Genomic DNA, 20,969 nt, shown 5'->3' with positions numbered 1-20,969 from the left:
GTCCCCCACACACACCCTGCAAGTCTCTCCTGCTCCCTCAGAGATCTCCAAACTTCGGACCTCCACCAGTTTTCTAAAGACATCACGCCCCATTTGGTCTCCATGCCCAAATTACCTTCTCGACCCACACATGAACAATCTTCAACATCACCCTCTCCAATGAACTCAACTCCCTGGCTCCTCTGTTTCTCTGCTGATCTCATGCAACTAAGCCGTAACCCCGGATCACCTCCACAGTACCTCTCCTCTGCTCCCGTGCGTGAGCTGCAGAGAGCTGCCGGAGGAGATCTAGACACCAAGCCAACCTCATCCGTCTCAAATTCACCCTCTATGAATGCCTGGTATCATTATTTCTCTATTCTTTTGGGTTCCCGTGCCCGTGGCCCACACCAGGTGGCTGTTTCAGATGTTTAATTCCTTCCTCAAATCCCCTGTCCTCCTCCCTGACCGTACCCCCGACCTCTTGCCCCTCATGGCCTGGTCACGTACTTTATTGATATAATTGAAACCATCAGGCATGATTTCCCTAAAATCTCCCCTGCTTCTCTCCAGTCCCTCCCTTCTCCTCTTCCTCCTCCTCCTTCTGTGACATTCCCAAGTCCTCCAGCTTCCTCTCGCAATCTATTGCCTAGACCTGCCCTTCCAACCCCATCCCTTTGCACCTCATCAATACTCTTTCTTCCTCCCTTCTTCTCTCCCTGACCACCACCTTCAGCCATTCTCTTTCCAGTGACTGCTTCCCCACTGTTTTCAAACATGCCAATGTACCTCTATCCGAAAAAAACCCCAAACCCTCTCTCTTGACCCCGTGGCTCCCTTCAGTTATTGCTCCATTTCCCTCTTATCATTTCTCTCCAAACTCTTGGAGCGAGTCATCTACACCCACTACCTCACTTCCACTCCTTCACTTATCTCCCTAACCCACTTCAATCTCACTTTTGCCCCCTTCCTTCCTTGGAAACTGCCCTCTCCATGATCATCGATGATCTCCTTCTTGCCAGATTCAATGGTGATTACTCCATCCTAATCCTCTTTGACCTCTCTGCTGCTGTAGACACTGTGGACCACCCCCTTCTCCTGGAAACATTACGTAACCTTGGCTTTACTGACGTGGCTCTCTCTTGGTTCTCCTCCTATCACTCTGACTGCTCCTTATCATTCTTTTTTTGCCAATTCTTCCTTTGCATCTTCTAGACTGTGAGCTCGTTGTAGGTAGGGAACACATCTACCAACTCTATTACGTTTTATTCTCAAAAATGCTTAGGACAGTGCTCTGCACACAGTAAGTGCTCAGTAAATACAATTGATGGATTGCCTCCTGCCCTATAATTGTGGGGGTTCCTTTAAAGCTTAGTTCTGGTTCCCCATCTCTTCTCTTTTTCCATGCACTCACTATTTTATGGTATTTGTTAAGTGCTTACTATGTGCCAGACACTGTACTAAAGCAGCGTGGCTCAGTGGAAAGAGCACGGGCTTTGGAGTCAGGGCTCATGAGTTCGAATCCCAGCTCTGCCACTTGTCGGCTGTGTGACTGTGGGCAAGTCACTTAACTTCTCTGTGCCTCAGTTCCCTCATCTGTAAAATGGGAATTAAGAGTGTGAGCCCCACGTGGGACAACCTGATTCCCCTGTGTCTACCCCAGCGCTTAGACCAGTGATCGGCACATAGTAAGCGCTTAACAAATACCAACATTATTATTCAAGCTAATCAGTTTGGACACAGCCCACGTCCCATTTGGAAGCATGAGGAGCAGCGTGGTCTAGTGGAAAGAGCATGGGCCTGGGAGTCAGAGGACCTGGGTTCTATGCAATGTGACCTTGGGCAGGTCACTTAACTTCTCTATGCCTCAGTTCACTCCTCTGCAAAATGGGGTTTCAGTTCCCGTTCTCCCTCCTGCTTGGATTGTGAGCCCAGTGTGCGGCAAGCAACTGGATCTTGAAGTGTACATCGCCTTGATTCTATTTATTGCTGTTGTTTTAATGAGATGTTCATCTCCTTGATTCTATTTATTGCTATTGTTCTTGTCTTTCCGTCTCCCCGGATTAGACTGTAAGGGCAGGGACTGTCTCTATCTGTTACCGATTTGTACATTCCAAGCGCTTAGTACAGTGCTCTGCACATAGTAAGCGCTCAATAAATACTATTGAATGAATGGATCTGACCCTTCTCTTCCCCGGTGCTTAGAACAGTGCTTGATACATAGTAAGGGCTTAACAAATATCTTAATTATTATTTCCATTATTATTGGGCTCACAGTCTTAATCTCCATTTTACAGACAAGGTAACAGAGGCACAGAAAAGTGAATTCATTTGCCCAAGGTCACAGAGCAAGGATTTGAATTCAGGTCTCTTTCACTCCCTGGCCCATTTATTTTTTTTTTCCTTGGTATTTGTTAAGCACTTACTATGTGCCAGGCACTGGACTAAGCACTGGGGTAGATACAACCTAATCAGGTTGGACACAGTCCAGGTCCCACGTGGGACTCACGGTCTTAATCCCCGTTTTACAGATAAGGTAACTGAAGCACAGAGAAGGGAAGTGACTTGCCTAAGGTCACACAGCTAGACAGATGGGCAGAGCTGGGTTTAGATACAGTGGCGAAGCAAGGATTAGATACAGCCCATGCTGTATCGATTAGGCCATGCTGCTTTCTTTAGAGGACTCACAGCTTCAACTATCACCTCTACACAGATGATTATCAAACTTACAACCACACCTCTTTCCTTCTCTGCAGTTTCATTCTTCCGCTTGCCTTAAGGCATCTCCACTTGGATTTTCCACTGACACCTCAAACTAAACATATCCATAATAGAATTCTTCATCTTCCCACCCGATTCCTGACTTTACCCCTGTCTTTCCCATAGCTGTGGACAGCACTTCTATCCCACCAGCTCACAAGCCCTTAACCTTGGCATCATCCTCGACTCATCTGTCATTCGATGCGCATATTCAGTCCGTAACTTAATCGTGTCGTTTCTACCTTCACAACATCGCGATAATCTGTTTTTTCCTCTCCATCTAAACGGCTACCGTGCTGATGTGAGCACTTATCCTATCCTGCCTTGATCACTTCATCAGCCTCTTCACTGACTTCCCAGTCTCCTGCCTCTTCCCCACTCAGTCCCAGGTCATTCATTTGTCGACGAAAACAATCAGGCCACGTTTCCCCACTCCTCAAGAACCTCCAGTGGTTGCCCACCCACCTCTGCATCAAACAGAAACTCCTCACCATTGGCTTTAAAGCACTCGATCACCTTGCTTCCTCCTATCTCACCTGAGTGATTTCCTACTACAACCAAGCACGTTCACTTCACTCCTCCAGCACCAGCTTACTTACTGGCCTCATCTATGACGACACTGACCCCTCGTCCACATCCTCCCTCTGGCCTGGAACTCCCCCTTCATATCCGACAGACCAGCACTCTCCCACCTTCAAAGCCTTTTTAAAAATCCCATCTACTTCAAGGGAAGCAGCGTGGCTCAGTGGAAAGAGCCTGGGCTTCGGAGTCAGAGGTCATGGGTTCGACTCCCGGCTCTGCCACTTGTCAGCTGTGTGACTGTGGGCAAGTCACTTCACTTCTCTGGGCCTCAGTTACCTCATCTGTAAAATGGGGATTAACTGTGAGCCTCACGTGGGACAACCTGATTACCCTGTATCTACCTCAGCGCTTAGAACAGTGCCCTGCCCATAGTAAGCGCTTAACAAATACCAGCATTATTATTATTCAAGAAGCCTTCCCTGACTAAGCCCTCATTTCCCTATTCCCTCTCCATTCTGCATCACCTGTGCATTTGGATTTATACCCTTTAAGCACTTGCCATTCACCCCACCCTCCCCTTAAATATATATCTGTACTTATTTACAGATTTGAGATTCTACTGTAATTTATTTCAAGGTCCATCTCCTCCTCTGGTCTTTAAGTTCATTTTGGAGAGGAAACATGTCTACCAACTCTACTGTATTGTACTCTCCCCAGAGCTTAGTACAGTGCTCTGCACAGAATAAATGCTCGGTAAATATGGCGGATGGAGGGATGGAGGGATGGATGGATGGATGGATGGATGGATGGATGGATGGATGGATATTGTCTTCATGCCAGTTAGGCAGTATCTCAGATATCTGCCATTTGCCAATCATGTTGGTGCTCATAGTGGAAAGAGCAGGGAACTGGGAGTCAGAAGGACCTGGGTTCTAATCCAGACTCCACCGCTTGCCTGCCGTGTGACCTTTGGCACGCCACTTCACTTCTCCGTGCTTTAGTTACCTCATCTGCAAAATTTATTCACTGACATATTTATTGGGTGCTACTCTGTGCAGAGGACCGTACTAAGCACTTGGAAAAGTTCAATGCATCAGTAAAGGGTGACAATCCCCGCCCACAACGAGCTCACAGTCTAGAGTGGGGGAACAGTCTAGAAGTGGGGATTAGGACTGGGTAACCCATGTAAGACAGGGACTGCGTCCAACCTGATTGCTTTGTACCCTACCCTAGCACATAGTAAGTGCTTAACAAATGAAATTTAGGGAAAAAAAAAGTTGTGGCCGACAGCAGAAACCATATAGTGATTTTCACATGCCTGCAGTGGGGGAGAATTCAAGCTCATTAAGGGCGGGGAACATGTTTGGGGAAGCAGCGTGGCTCAGTGGAAAGAGCCTGGGCTTGGGAGTCCGAGGTCATGGGTTCGACTCCCGGCTCTGCCACTTGTCAGCTGTGTGACTGTGGGCAAGTCACTTCACTTCTCTGGGCCTCAGTTACCTCATCTGTAAAATGGGGATTAACTGTGAGCCTCACGTGGGACCACCTGATTACCCTCTATCTACCCTAGCGCTTAGAACAGAGCACATAGTAAGCGCTCAACAAATACCAACGTTATTATTATGTTGGCTGATTCTGTTGTACTCTCCCAAGTGCTTTGAACAGTGATCTGCACATAGTTAGCCCCCATGAAGTATGATTGACTGATTAATTTGCTACCCATTGTTTTTCCACCTCCAGATGTGCAAAGTCATAAAGTCGACGATATCATTTTTGAACATGAAAGGTAAGAACTGTACACCTAAATACAGTGTGCTAGCTTTATAAAAAAATGCAATGCCTCCCACCCAAACCACATTCTTTAAAAGAGAAACAAGCCTTAGTTTAGTAGAAAATGCTTGAATTTTTAGAGGATTGTTCAAATTTGCAGCACTGTGGTAATTTTGATGCTTTTTTTCAATGAAAAGGTCTTAAGACTTTGATTTGATTATTCATACCATTGACTGACTGACCCAAACAATTCTGTGTGCATCCATTCTGCCTGGGGTCCCCAAGAAAGATTTTACCTGCACTGAAAAGAGGTTTCTTCATCACATTTCTTTGCACATTCTTCTTCCCCAGTCAGTTTATATTGCTTGCTCAGCTGACTTTGGATCCAAGCACCCTTTGTGCTTTCATAGTCATCAAGGAGTTCTCCTCGCCCTAAATGGGGAGAAAAAGTGAGGAAAGGGGTTAGAAAAGCCAAAATGGCGTCATCAATCTTGTTGACACCAGAAATTGCGCCTTCTTTTTGAGACCCATGTTTGGAAAACCCAAAATGGTTTTGGGTTTACCATTGGAAAACCCAATGGTAGGCTTGTTGGTGTCATAAATCCCACCTTCTTTTTGTGGCCCTTTTTTATGGTATTTGTTATGTGCTTACCCTTGCGAGACACTGTAACAAGCACTGGGGTAGATACAAGACAGGCAGGTTGGACAAAGTCCGAGTCTTAATCTCCATTTTACAGGTAGGGTGACTGAGGCACAGAGAAGTTAAATGACTTGCCCAAGGTCACACAGTGGAGAAGTGGCGGAGCCGAGATTAAAACCCACGTCCTCTGACTCCCAGGCACTGTGCTCTTTCCACTAGGCCATGCTGCTTTTCTTACACCGTATACCGTCTCTTGCAGTGTGCTATCCCAAGTGCTGAGTACAAAGCTCTGCACATAGTAAGTGCTCAGTAAATACTGTTGAATGATTGCTCTCTGGCGATATTGATTTTTTCTTTTTTATATTAGACTGGACAACCAGAACCATTTCTGAGCAGAGCGCAGGTTCCTCTGGTAGGCTCTGGTAGGTTAATAATAGTTATTTATAATTATATTTGGGGAAAACAACCAAGTACATAAGTGCTGTGGGTGGAGAGCATGGGTTAAGTACCTAATTCCTTAGGGGATGAGGGCCTGCATGCTTCGCCGATGCAGTATGGGGAAAAATTAGTAACCTCGGCAAGGTTTCCATGATTTGATGAGTTCACGCCCAGCCTCATGCCTGGAACTACATATCCTACAGACCACTGCTCTCCCCATCTTCGTCGCGTGACTTAGAGCTGAGGCTTGGGAGTCAGAAGGACCTGGGTTCTAATCCTGCCTCCACCACTTGTCTGCTGTGTGACCCTGGGCAAGTCATTTCACTTTTCTGGACCTCAGTTACCTCAGCTGTAAAATGGAGATTAAGAGTGTGAGCCCCATGTGGGACAGGAACTGTGTCCAGTCTGATTAACTTGTATCTAACCCAGCCCTTAGAGGAGTTCTTGACACATATTAAGTGCTTAACAGGTACCATAGTTATAACTGTTATTCCGGAATCACGTAGCCTCCAGAAAACCTTTTCTGGATGATCTCTAATCTCCCCACAAAATTTTTCCCCATATTGCTTCAGCGAAGCATGTAGGCCCTCATCCCCTAAGGAATTAGGTAGTCAACCCACCCACAGCACTTATGTACATGGTTCTAATGAAATTTTCTTTATCACATAATAACTATTATTAATTTATAATTCATAATTTTATAGCCTCCACTAGACTTTAAGCTCCTTGAGGGCAGAGATTGTATTGAACTCTCCCATGGCTCTTAGTAAAATGCTTTACCCAGAGTATGTGCTCAATAAATCCTGTTGATTCATTAATTGATATTATACCCGATTATGACTCTCTTTATTCCCCATTACATTGCTCTGCTGCCTATTTCTACTGTTCCATCAATGGTATTTATTAAACACTTACTCTGTGCAGAGCAGTGTACTAAGTGCTTGTGAGAATACAATACAACAGTGTTGGTTGACACGTTCGCCGCCCACAGAGAGCTTATAGTCTAACGACTGATGAATGAACAGCTGGATAATTTCTAAAAACTGTAAACAAGGAATGGTTCCTTGGCTGAAGATAGCAATATGTCTTTCACTTTTGTGAGCTAATTAACTTCAGGGCAGTCATCTAAAATATCAGTTTTGAGGGAATGTTCCTTCCTATAATGATTTGGTGGTACTTTTCCGTCTCTGTAGAAACAGCAGCAGAGGGGTTATCATCAAACGGAGTACTGATGAAGTTTTATACTATAAAAATAGTGCAGGCCACACTTGACTTCTTGTAGTGCTTTTCAAAAATCTTATTGCCTTCGTAAATACCGGATCTCAAAGCATGCTGTTCTTGGGTTTTAGAGCAACATAAGCTAGTGGCTAGTGCATAGGCCCGGGAGTCAGAAGGATCTAGGTTCTAATCCTGACTCCACCACATGTCTGTTGTGTGACCTTGGGCACGACGCTTAACTTCTCTGAGTCTCTGTGATGTCATCTGTAAAATGGGGCTTAAAAGTGTGAGCCCCCTGTGGGACAAGGACTGTGTCCAACCCGATTTCCTTTGAACCGTGCCTGGCACATAGTAAGGGCTTAATGGATAGCATTATGGTGTTACTATTGTTATTATTTACAGAGAAGTTAAAGGTTAGCGGCCTAGAGTCTGATCTGTCCTTCAAAGCAGAGGAAGGGGCAGAATCTCGTCAGCTCCCCAGACGAGCTAAGGAAATCTGGAGTCAGATTGTTCTCCTTTAGAAAGGGGTAAGACAATTCCCAGGAGGTAAGAATTGGACTCTTGGTTTTGAATCAACTTTATCCTGCTTGTTGGGTGACCAGAGCTCTTCAGATGAAACATTTGCCTTTGTAAAGAATTCAGCCATTTACTTATAGGCCGGGTAGCAATGGAGCCCGGAGGGTGGAGAGAAGGGAGGGGAATGAGGGAGGAGAAGGAAGGGGAAATGAGGAAGGGGAGGGAACGGGGGTTGGTGGGGGAGCAGTATGGAGAAGATAAAGGCCTCAGCCCCCAAGAAGCTTTTGGGAAAGGGGAAGTTCTCATCCTAGTCAGGGAGACTGAGGCCCATAATGGGGGCTTTGGGAAAGCTCTGGCCTCATGTTAGAAACAAAAATTCTGGAAATTAGTAATTTTACAAGCTGCAGAAGCCACTGAAGTGAGCCCCAAACCATTGCCCTGGTGATCATCTCCTTTATCTGACTCCAAAGCCCCTAGAAAAATAGTTGGCCTAGGTGATTTTTAGAGATTTTCCTCTTCCTTCTTTCTCTTTTCTACCTTGGCTCTGCCTTTCACTGTCACTAGTTCATCCGGTTGCCCTGGGCTAAAACAGACTTGCGCGAAATATTGCATAAGACATTAAATCCGAGTTTATTTACCGGTTCACCCTCCCTCTTAGACTGTGAGCCCCTTGTAGGACAGGGATGCGTTTGATCTGCTTATATTAAATCTATCCCAGCGCCTAGCACCGTGTTCGGCACGGAATAAGCACTTTATTATGCCACAGTTATTGCAGCTATTGTTCGTATGTCGAGCTGCTGTACTAACTTCATACACAACGGGAGAGGAAGGCCTATTTTTCCCTGCTTCGGGGTGGCCGAATGTGAAGCAGGTGGGCCCGAACCCCTAAAATCTAAAAGAATGTTTCCAGCTCCGGCCTTCAGAGAGTGAATGCCCGCCAAGAATGATGAGCTCTGGGGTGCCGGCCCCCAGATATTCTCCCCAGTGCCCCTACTTTAGATCTTACCTACTCCAGATATACTGCAAAACTAGGCGGGCTTAGCTGAAGACCCCGTCCCCTTCCCCCCAGCAAATATGCGAGACCCTGAGAGAGGGTGTAGGCCTAAATTATTAATATTAGTAGTAGTAATAACAATAATTCTTGTATTTGTTAAGCACTTACTATGTGCCAGGCACTGTACTAAGCACTGGAGTGGATACAAACAAAGCAGATTAGACTAAGTCCGTCCCAAATAGGTCTCACGGTCTTTATCCTCATTTTATAGATGAGGTTACTGAGGCACAGCAAAGTGAAGTGACTTGCCCAAGGTCACACAGCAGACAAGTGGTGGAGCCAGAATTAAAATCCAGGTCCCTCTGACTCCCAGGCCTGTGCTCTATCTAATAGGCCATGCGGAGCAGAAAGCTGGGAATCAGAGGACCAAACTTTATCTTCTAGCTCTGCCACTGCCTTGCTGGGCCATCTTGGGCAAGTGGAGTCTGTACCTTCATGTTCTCCTCTGTAAAATGCGAATGTTAATCCCTTCCTCACAGGATAAAATGAGACAATTGTTGAGCAAATACCTAGGAAGAATAAACCTATTCTAGTCAAATATTGCTAAAATGTAATTACAGTACAACTCCCTTCCTTAATGCAGTTGTTTTTAATGCAACCGTATGTAAAATCAATATTCTCCCAGGAATCATAACCACTACTTTGTAGTCAAAATCCTCTCTTATTCTCTATTCTCTTCAGGGTGTCTCTGGATACCACAAAATTGTTGATTGGGTTCTAAAACACCATTTGTATATCTTGCCACAATACCTTAGAGAATATTCTGTTTACTTCATTTATGCCATGATCATTTGGGTCCCATTGTTAATGATTCCATAGCAGCAAAACCTAGTGGATAGGCTAGGAGTCCAAAGGACCTGGGTTCTAAGTCCGGCTCTGCCAGTTGTCTGCTGTTTGACCTTGGGAAATCACCTGACTTCTCTGTGCCTCAGTTCCCTCATCTGTAAAATGGGGGCTAAGACTGTGAGTTAGATGTGGGACAGGGACTGTGTTCAGTATGATTCATTTGCATCTATCCCGGGGCTTAGTACAGTGCCTGGCACATAGTTCACGCTTAACAAATACCATGGTTATTATTATTATTATTATTATAATTCTTAAGACTGTGAGACTTTGAAATATGAAAATATGAGAGGAATATGAACCAGATCTCATACCATCTTTATTTGCTAAATCCTTTTACATTCGTCTTTGGTAAAAGCCAGATGGTTCACCAGATTTCGCTCTAACCCACTCAACAATTTCATATGGCTTGCAGCAACTAAATGCCATAAAAAGCCCAACTAATCTGGCAGGTCAAAGAACCAAGTTCTTCAAAGGAGGCTTCTGTGGGTTTAAACTATGGCCTGAAGAGAGAGAAACTGCGAACTAGCCAGGGTGACCCACACACCATGATGGGGGACTAATAAGAATAATAATAATTACGGTCGTTGTTAAGGGCTTACTGTGACAAGCACTATACTAAGCACTGGGGTAGATACAAGTTAATCAGGTTGGACCCAGTCCCTGCCCTACGTGAGGCTCCCATTCTTAATCCACGTTTTACGTGTGAGGTAAGTGAGGCACAGAGAAGCTGTGACTTGCCCTAGGCCACACAGCAGAATGCGGCAGAGCCGGGATTAGAACCCGGGTCCTTTCGACTCCCGGGCCTGGGCTCTATCCAGTAAGCCGCACTGCTTCTATTTTAAGAAGTCAACATTGAAGAGCATGGACATTGAAAGACTATTCATTCTGGTACCGCTTATGTCTCCCATAGCCAGCCCATATCCTTGCTACCCTTACGGTGGAATGGAAAACCACCCTAAAATGGGCTGCTCACTTTGGGCCAATTTCAAATGCTAAAATTAAAAAAAAAAAAAAAGAAGATTCCTGTTGGAAGAAGCCTCCTCTTCCTCCAATACCACCATTCTAACCATCAGTCCTACCGTCTCTAGAGGCCTAGGGCTTCTGTGGCCTCGCCATATACAACCCACCTTGTCCCAGCCAACCTATTAGCAAAAATCTTGACCGTGCAATGAGATGTTCCGAGAAAATATATCGTGGAAAAGTCTTACCTGTGTTAAGGAATACAAGGAACAGGAAAGCGATGTTCCTAGGACCCATTTTGGGGTGAGCTGGGAGGGACCGGGAGGCTGGTATCCCAGAGTCCCCCAAGTTTTATGGACTCTCCAAGGGGGAAAATAGAGGGTCCGCAAACAGGACAGTCAAATTGAGTTAATGATTCTCCCAGAAACCCCCACCACTGGGCTGCCGTGCTCAAACATTACCTTGACTAGGGAATCTTTCAACATGTTTGATTCCAGTATTTGTATTAGATACCGGGAAGTGGGCAATGCATTCTGTCACCCCACTCCGAAGGGGCATGGGGACTTGAAAACACCCTGGCTTTGCCCATTCTAGACCTACAGTGAAGCCTGCAAATTGGCCATTAGAAAGTTCCCCCGATTTGCCAAACGTGATAGATATTGGTGGTCAGGTCGGAGAAGCCCCCCTCTGAGCCAGACAGAAGCTCCCGCCTCTCCGAGCCAGAAAACAGCTCCAGTGGTTGCTATCAGTTTTGCAAACACTGCTATCGGTTTGGTAATATTAACTCTTGTTAGGGTGAATGCCAGCAACTTCCCAAATTAGTTTACCAGAGAAAATAATTTCCACCCTCCATTTCCCCCCTTATTGTATGCCTGATTCTGTGTCCGGTCAGTGTATCAATCTCAGATTCCTAGGTTTGTCTCCCCTCTTAAAAAAGCAAGCTCCTTATGTGTAACCTGGTTATTCTCTCTATGGTATTGGTAAAGTATCTACTCTGTGCCAGGCACTGTACTAAGCAATGGGATAAAAACAAGTTAATCAGGTGGACACAGTCCCTGCCCCGCATAGGGCTCCCATTCTTAATCCCCATTTTACAAACGAGGTAACTGAGGCACAGGGGAGTGAAGTGACTTGCCTAAGGTCACACAGCAGACAAGTGGCAGAGCCGGGAATAGAACCCAGGTCTTGCTGACTCCTGGGCCGTTGCTTTCTCCACTAGGCCATGCCGCAGTCACCCAGCATAGTGCCCCATACCAAATGAGTGTTTAGCCGCTTGTCAGCTGTGTGACCTTGGGCGAGTCACTTAACTTCTCTGTGCCTCGGTTACCTCATCTGTAAAATGGGGATGAAGACTGTGAGCCCTACGTGGGACAACCTGATTACCTGAACGGTGCTTGGCACAGAGTAAGCGCTTAAGAAATACCAACATTATTATTATTATTACTAGGAAAGAGAGCGTTCCCCAAACCGCCTGTGACTCTGAGAACAGGTCAAGGAGAAGCAGAGGGGTTTGAAGGAAGGTGGTGATGATCCTTGGGAGTGAAGCTCCCTTGGTCCCCAAACTCTTCCTTTCTCATTCCTTTCTCTCCCTCACATTCAGAGGCCTCCTCCCCGAGCCCGTCCCGTCCGGTCCACTTTTCTTCATTCAGTAGTATTTATTGAGCGCTTACTATGTGCAGAGCGCTGGACTAAGCGCTTGGAATGGACAAATCGGTACCAGAAAGCTTCTACTAGAACCCCTGTCAGGTTCCCCAGTGTCCTTTGCTACCGGACTGTCCTTCTCTCCGATTTCTACCCTACCTAACTCAGTCCTTAATTTAGAAGAAAACCAGACTAGAGCTCAGGGGAGAACCTGGCTTTTTCTGGGGTGAGGGGTGGTGGTGGGGTGTGTGTGTGTGTATGTACACAGAGAGGTAGCGTGGCTCGGTGGAAAGAGCCCCGGCTTGGGAGTCAGAGGTCATGGGTTCGAATCCCCACTCTGCCGCTTGTCAGCTGTGTGACCTTAGGCAAGTCACTCCACTTTTCTGTGCCTCAGTTAACTCATCTGTAACATGGGGATGAAGACCGTGAGCCCCAGGTGGGGCAACCTGATGACCTTGTATCCTCCCAGCGCTTGGAACAGTGCTTCGCACATAGTAAGTGCTTAACGAATACCACCGTGATGTACGTTGGGGCCGGGGGGCAGCACTGGCGTGATTGGGAGCAGCCAGGTATTCTGACACCCTTCTGGAGACACTGCTGCATCTGACATTGCTTATGCCCCTCCTCCATCTCCTCCATTAGAGTGGCAGCTCCTTAAAGGTAGGGTTTGGATCTTTTAATTTTGGTAATTATTAAACCCTTTGCTTGTACTACTGACAGTAATAATGTCGGTATTTGTTAAGCGCTTACTACGTGCAGAGCACTGTTCTAAGCGCTGGGGAAGACACAGGGGAATCAGGTTGTCCCACGTGGGGCTCACAGTCTTCATCCCCATTTTACCGATGAGGTGACTGAGGCACAGAGAAGTGAAGTGACTTGCCCACAAGTCACACAGCTGACAAGTGGCAGAGCTGAGATTCGAACTCATGACCTCGGACTCCCAAGCCCGTGCTCTTTCCACTGAGCCACGCTGCTTCCCTAAGGACTGAGGTAGATACAAGGTTATCAATCAGTCAATTAAGAGTATTTTTTGAGTGCTTACTCTACACAGAGCGCTAAACTAGGCACCTGGGAGAGAAGCAGCATGACATAGTAAAGAGAGTATGGGCCTGGGAGTCAGAAAGTCATGGGTTCTAATTCTGCCTCTGTCACCTATCTGCTCTGTGACCTTGGACAAATCATTTCTCTGGGCCTCAGCTACCTCACCTGTAAAATGGGCACTGAGACGGTGAGCCCCACATCAGACAAGGACTGTGCCCAACTCGATTCTCTTGTATCCACCCCAGCGCTTAGTACAGTGCCTGGCACGTAGTGAGTGCTCAACAAATACCATATTGTTATTATTAGGAGTAGTAGGAGAGTAAGTAGACACCATCTCTGCCCTGAAGGAGCTCATAGTCTAGCACCGGTTCCGAGATTGGACACGGAGATCCCCCGTGATCTCTCTTGGCCCCTCTTTACAGATGAGGAAACTGAAGCCCAGTGAGGTAAGTGACTGACCAAGGGTACATGAAAGGCTCAGGTCTCCTGACTCACACTCTTGGGAATCTTTCTAATAGGCAACTTTTTTTTTTCTAGCATTTGTGAATCACTTACTATGCGTCAAGCACTGTACTAAGCGCTAGGGTATATAAAAGGTGCTCAGGTCGGCCAGTTCCCGTCCTACGTGGGGCTCACAGTCTAAATAGGAGGGATAGGATAGAACCCCATTTTATCCATTAGGAAACTGAGGCACAGAGAAGTAATAATAATGTTGGTATTTGTTGAGCGCTTACTATGTGCAGAGCACTGTTCTAAGCGCTGGGGGAGATACAGGGTAATCACGTTGTCCCACGTGAGGCTCACACAATCCCCATTTTACAGATGAGGTAACTGAGGCCCAGAGAAGTTAAGTGACTTGCCCGCAGTCACACAGCTGACAAGTGGCAGAGCCGGGAGTCGAACTCATGACCTCTGACTCCGAAGCCCAGGCTCTTTCCACTGAGCCACGCCGCTTCCCAGAAGTTAGGTGACTGGTGCAAGCTCGCATAGCAGACAAGGGGCAGAGTAAGGACTGTTGTTGAGCAGGAAGAGGAGAAGAAGAAGGGGAAGGAGGAGGAGGAGAAGGGAAAGGAGGAGAAGGAAGAGGAAGGAGGAGAAAGAGGAGGAAACCAGTGAACTGTGGACGAGTTGAGGCCTCCAACAGCATTAATCTATCTCTAGGCTCCACTGATTGATATCTCACAAACCCTGGCCCATCAAGAAGCAGTGTGGTTTAGTTACAAGAGTCCGGCCTTGGGAGTCAGAAGATGTGGATTCTAATCCCAGCACCACCACTTGTCTGCTGCGTGACCTTGGGCAAGCCCCTTAACTGCTCTGTGCCTCAGTTACCTCATCCGTAAAATGGGGATTAAGACTGCGAGCTTCACATGGGACAACCTAATTGCCTTGTATCTACCCCAGTGCTTAGAACACTGCTTGGCACATAGGAAGCCCTTAACAAATACCATTATTATAATTATTACTATTAGTAGTATTCCAGTCCACCGCCCCGCTCGGGAGTGGGAGAGGAATGAATTGTCTCCTGCTCCCGACCATAAAGATGCTGAGGTGCCCTGCATTTTGCCCCCTAAATGCCGACTGAGGAGAAGCCTGGCTGGGTTTTGTCCCCAACCCCTCCCGCACCAAATGGGGTCAGCGTCATGAGGGTCATGAGATCGCCTTCACCCAGGAGCCAGTCCCCTGTGAGGCAAGGCACTGGATCTGACTTGACTGTCTTGGATCTACCCTGGTGCTTAGTACAGTGCTTGAGCTTAACCAGTACCACGGTTACCGTCATTATTAGAACCCAGAACTTAAAAGGAGGGACCGAGGCCCCCTCACTCTCTTCTACACCCGTGGAGTGGACCTCTCCCGGAGTAGAGGGGAGAATTAGTCGCTGTGTTCATAATGGAAGGTCTCCACTTTTTGAGAAGTGCTGTGCCTTCATTTAAGTAAGGGTAGTGTATCAGGGAGAGTAGATTCTGATCTGATTGTTATGTGTCTGCCCCAGCGCTTAGAACAGTGTTAGTGCTTAACAAGTACAGTAATAATAATGATAATAATAATAATGACTACTGTTTGCAGAATGGAGTGACCCTCACTGATCTTGGAACCGGAAGATACGACTCTCTGTGGGACGAGGACTGTGCCCGTTGATGCTCAGTCAATCAGTGGTATTTAGTGAGCGCTTACTGTGTGCAGGGCGCTGTACTAAGTGCTTGGGGAGAGTACAGTATAGCAGTGTAACAGAAACATTCGCTGTCCACATTGAGCTTTCAGTCTGATGATCCTGTATCTATCCCAGTATTTAGTCCAGGGCTTGGCATGTATTAATGCTTAACAAATACCACAAATTGACTTGATTCCATAGTTCTCTCTCTTTGCCCTCTGAGAAAGGCTCCGATACGGCACCCCATTCTGCAAGCTGATTTTTCCTTTTTTTTTGTTTCTGAGATAGTATCTGAGTACCCAGGCTTCCAGATTGTAGGCCAAGGAACCTTAGAAAGTATCTCTCACTTTTCTGGATTTGATCTTTTCTCCTTCTGAAATATCACTTTAATGCTGGCTGTTTTCCATTTTTTAGGATCACCCTCAGGGGCCCTGGAGCGGCTGCTTATCAGCCTGATTCCAAGAGGCATAGATAATGATGGCTCCATTAGTACAGTGGTTAAAGTATAATCTGCCAGAGGAAACTTTTGAAGTAAAAGTTTGGGGATTCCAGTTTCTGTAAATTCATTTTTTGTTAATGGACTGTTTTAAACACAACCATATCTTTATGGCTTTTCATAAGCTGTTTTGGTTTTGCTCAGGAAGCACCAATGTTTCATATTTTGGCTAATTGGAGTAGGACGAGGAGAAGGAGGGGGAGGAAGAGGAAGAAGAGGAGGAGAAGGGGAAGAAGGGAAAGAAGAAGAAGAGGAAGAAGGGAAGAAGAGAGGGAGGAGGAGGAGGAGAGAGAGAAGAAAGAGGAAGAGAAAGAAAAGGAGAAGGGAGAGGAGGAAAAAGAGGAGGTGGAGGGGGGAGGAGAAGGGAAGGAAAGAAGGAGTAGAGGGAAAGGAAGAGGAGGAGGAGGAAGATCTGAGGGAGAATAGGATCCGTTGAGGAACCCAAAGGGTGTGCAGTGATCTTCCCAAGGAGAGTTGTACTGTTGCAACAACAATCCTTTCTTTTTCGAAAGTCACTCTCCCCTTTGCCCCTAACCAAGCTCTGGCCATCTGCCTGGCAAGCAAGGACTTTAGACTCTACCTTTGCCTCCTCGCTGGCCTTCTGCCCTGTCCCCCAGTCCATGATTATACATCGCCTCCATCCATTGTGTCCTTCCCTGCTCCCTCTTCAGCCTTATCCAGGCCTGGTCGGAGCCACGGCAGATCACTGCAGCCTCTCCTTAGATCAGGAGTGAGGGGTTGGGTGGCCTCAGACTAGCCTGCAATTTATCCACTAGGCCCAGGGGGATGGAGGAGGCTTTGGGATGCCGTTCCATTCCTTGTATCCACCCTGCCTTTTGATTTCAATGGCATTTGTTAAGCGCTTCCTATGTTCCAGACACTGTACTAAACTGTACTAATCAGGTTGGACACAGTCCCTGTCCCACATGGGTCTCATTGTCTTGATCTCTATTTTACAGATGAGGTAATTGAGACACAGAGAAGTTAAGGGACTCAACCAAGATCACACAACCGATAAACGGTGGAGCCGGGATTAGAACCCAGGTTCTCCTAACTCCCAGGCCCTTGTTCTATCCACTAGGCTACCTTGCTTCCCAGGAGAACAGGCTTCCAGAGCTTATGTTACCTTTCCACCCTAGTAATAGTAATAATAATAATAATAGCACTCGCTAAGTGCTTATTATGTGCCAAGCACTGGGTAGATACAAGTTAATTCATTCAATAGTATTTTTATTTTATTTATGGAGCGCTTACTATGTGCAGAGCACGGTACTAAACCCTTGGAATGTACAAATAGGTAACAGATAGAGACAGTCCCTGCCTTTTGCTCGGCCACTTGTCACCTGTGTGACTTTGGGCAAGTCACTTAACTTCTCTGTGCCTCAGTTACCTCATCTGTAAAATGGGGATTAAGACTGTGAGCCCCACGTGGGACAACCCGATTCCCTTGTGTCTACCCCAGCGCTTAGAACAGTGCTCAGCACATAGTAAGCGCTTAACAAACACCAACATTATTACTTGGACGGGTTTACAGTCTAATCGGGGGAAATGGAGAGACAAGAACCATACCAATAAATAGAATCAAGGGGATGAACATCTCATTAAAAGAATAGCAAATAAATAGAATCAAGCCGATGTACATTTCATCAACAAAATAAATAGGGTAATCAGGTTGGACAGAGTCCCTGTCCCACACGGGGTTCATACTCTTAATTCCCATTTTACAGATGAGGTAATTGAGGCCCAGAGAAGTTGAGTGACTTGCCCAAGGCCACACAACAGACATGTAGCAGTGCCAGAATTAGAACCCAGGTCCTCAACAATCCCTGTACACTCAAAGCTCCTCGTGAGCAGTGATGGTGTCTACCAACTCGGTCGTACTGTGCTTTTCCAAGCAGTTAGAAGAGTACGCACTGTGTGTGCTCAATAAATGCCACTGATTGAGTGATTGATTAACATCCTGGGAGGGGAAATAGGAGGGGTGGGAGGCTCTGGATCTCCTACAATTATGGCCAGGACAATCCTGATCTCCCAAACTCCATCTAAAAAAACAGCCAGCCTCGCCAGCCCGGACCAGTCTCGGGCTACTGGCTCCCTCCATCGTCCCTTCCTCGCCGATGGACACAACCGCGAAGATGCGGGGTGGCCTGGTGGATAGAGCTCGGGGCCCGGTAGTCACAAGGACCTGGGTTCTAATCCCAGCTCTGCCACCTCTGCTGTGTGACCTTGGGCAAATCACTTCTCTTCTCGGGACCTCAGTTACCTCATCTGTAAAATGGGGATTAAGATTGGGATCCCATGTGGGACAGAGACTGTATCCAATCTGATTAGCTCGGATCTACCCCGGGGCTTAGTACAGTGCTTGGCACATAGTAAGAGTTTAACGAATACCATTCATTAAAATAAAAATCGCCCGGCATCTCACCCAAGAACTCACTCCCACGTAGCCCAAGAGAGGGCAGCAAGTGATCCACATTTGACAGGCAGCGGCACCTGCAGCCCTGCAATCCCCTACCCCTGCAGCGGCCCAAGGCCAGCAGACCCCAGAAACCTCACAAAAAAAAAAAAAATAGGACAGGGCCGAGGGAGTGTCTCTATCTGTTGCCGATTTGTCCATTCCAAGCGCTTAGTACAGTGCTCTGCACATAGTAAGCGCTCAATAAATACTATTGAATGAATGAATGGAGGGCCAGGTACTGGGAGAAGCGTGGGAAGTGGCTCCTGTTTAAAATCTGGGTTTCTGCATGAGGGAGAGACCCAGAGAAGCATGGCCCAAGAATCAGAATGGCATGGGTTCTAATACTGCCTCCACCACTCGTCTGCTGTGTGTCCCTGGACAAGTCATTTCACTTCTTTGTGCCTCAGTTACGTCATCTGTAAAGTGAGAATCAGGACTGTCAGCCCCACGTGGAATGGGGACTCTGTCCAACTCGATTTGCTTGTATCCCACCCAGTGCTCAGTATAGTGCCGGCCACATAGTAAGCGCTCTACACATGCCACCATTACTATTATTATAGAGATAGAGAGGGAGGGCCTGATGATAATCAAGTTAAGCCATTTGCAGATTTGGATTCCTGCCAAGTTACAGTATCTTCTCAGAGACAAACACTGAACCCAATTCGTCCCTTAATTTGTTCCTGTAGCCCCTTAAACCAACAGGAGAGCTTCAGGGAGCAGGGAGCTGTCAACAGCATCCTGAAGAAACCTAGGATCGGGCCTCTTAACCCTGTCGTACTCTCCCAAACACTTAGTACCGTGTTCTGCATAGATGCGGTGATCTGTGAATACTGTTGATTGATTATCCAGTCAGGAGGTGAGAGGTGACAAATCTGAGTAGAGAGGATAGCATGAGAGGGAAAGAGTGTTTGGGGGTGAGGGGGATATGTATGAATATGTGTGTGTGAGAGAGAGAGATGAGAGATTTAGGGGTAAGACGCATGGGTTGAGGGCAGAGTACTGTAAGCCCCATCCAACCTGATTATCTTGCATTTACCCCAGTGCTTACCTCAGCTGAGTTCCCTGAAGTAAAGATTGTAAGATTTAATAAGTGTTTATACACAAATGACTGAGTCAGAAAGCACAAGAAGAGAGACAGTGGAATGTGCTCTTTTGGGAAAGGACCCTGGTTAGGGGTGCGGAGCGTTTCTTAGGCTAATTCAGGGAAAATTGGGGCTAGCTCTTCCTTTCCCGGCCCGCTCTACTAGTCCATAAATGGTCCCGCTCTGTCGGCCCTCCTAGTTGAGGATTATTGTGTGTGGAAGAAAATTTCCGTTCCTTCTTCAACCGCTCAATCAGTCAATCGGTGGTATTTACTGAGCGCTTACTATTTGCCGAGCACATTTCTAAGTGCATAGGAAAGCATAATACAAGAGAATTTTTCATTCAATAGTATTTATTGAGCGCTTACTATGTGCAGAGCACTGTACTAAGCGCTTGGAATGTACAAATCGGTGACAGATAGAGACAGTCCCTGTCCTGTGACGGGCTTACGGTCTAATCGGGGGAGACGGACAGGCAAGAACAGTACCAATAAATAGAATCAAGGGGATGAACATCCCATTGAAACAATAGCAATAAATAGAAACAAGGCGATGTACATGTTCCCTGCCCATAATGAGCTTCCAGTCTAGAGGGGACAAGCAGGGAGAGAACAAAAGAAACATCTATTCTTGTACTGAGATGTCCCAGTTAGAATTGGGAAAATCTCTCCCTCGAACTTCAGCAGCTCAGGGCAATAAACTGTACAGGTTAGCTTTGTAAATCTGAAATAACACCGGCAGAAACGAATAGGTAAGAAGCATTAGACGTCTTCAAATGCAAGTTGATATCCCACTGGAAAGTGTCGGTCAGTCTCTAAGCCCCTTCAGGGCTGGGATCAAGTTTACTAATTCCATTGCATTCTCTCAGTATTTAATTTAGTGCTCTGCACACAGATTGATTCTGTTTTTTCATTTTGTGTTTTTTTTTTAAGCGAAGCAGCGTGGCTCAGTGGAAAGAGCACGGGTTTGGGAGTCAGAGGTCATGGGTTCTAATCCCGGCTCCGCCGCTTGTCGGCTGTGTGACTTTGGGCAAGTCACTTAACTTCTCTGTGCCTCATCTGGAAAATGGGGATTAAGACTGTGAGCCCCACATGGGACCTGATGACCCTGTATCTCCCCCAGCGCTTAGAACAGTGCTCGGCACATAGTAAGCGCTTAACAAATACCAACATTATTATTATTATTATTTTTATGAATTGCTCCCGTTTACCATGAATTTGGTGACTTTCCCGGATCGGCCCCGATCAGCTACGATCTCGTTGTGGGCGGGGACCGTGTCTGTTTATTGTTGGATTGCAGAGTAAGCGCTCAGTAAATATGATTGGATAAATGGATGAATGAAATGAAATCCCAAATTGCCGTAGTTGTAGAAGTGGGAGTGGTGGAGGTAATAGTAGCAGTA

General features: G+C 46.6%; 1 protein-coding gene across 2 annotated transcripts in view; it reads right to left on the bottom strand.

Moving 5' to 3' along the window:
• Positions 1-11,064, bottom strand: part of LOC100088128 (plasminogen) — a 61,675-nt gene extending 50,611 nt beyond the window's left edge. The window contains exons 1-2 of one of the 2 annotated variants that reach the window (XM_039911134.1): positions 10,949-11,064; positions 5,325-5,460 (exon numbers count right to left, since the gene is read on the bottom strand). In XM_039911134.1, the coding sequence (XP_039767068.1) occupies positions 5,325-5,460; positions 10,949-10,997 (185 nt within the window). In that variant the 5' untranslated portion in view covers positions 10,998-11,064. The remainder of the gene's footprint in view (positions 1-5,324; positions 5,461-10,948) is intronic. The other variant, XM_029057959.2, reaches the window with a different exon arrangement.
• Positions 11,065-20,969: the final 9,905 nt, after the last annotated feature.

This window comes from Ornithorhynchus anatinus, chromosome 2, assembly GCF_004115215.2.
Source record: "Ornithorhynchus anatinus isolate Pmale09 chromosome 2, mOrnAna1.pri.v4, whole genome shotgun sequence".
Lineage (NCBI taxonomy): Eukaryota > Metazoa > Chordata > Mammalia > Monotremata > Ornithorhynchidae > Ornithorhynchus > Ornithorhynchus anatinus.
The sequence above is the reverse complement of the archived record's forward strand: the minus strand, read 5'-3'. Positions and strand labels throughout refer to the sequence as shown.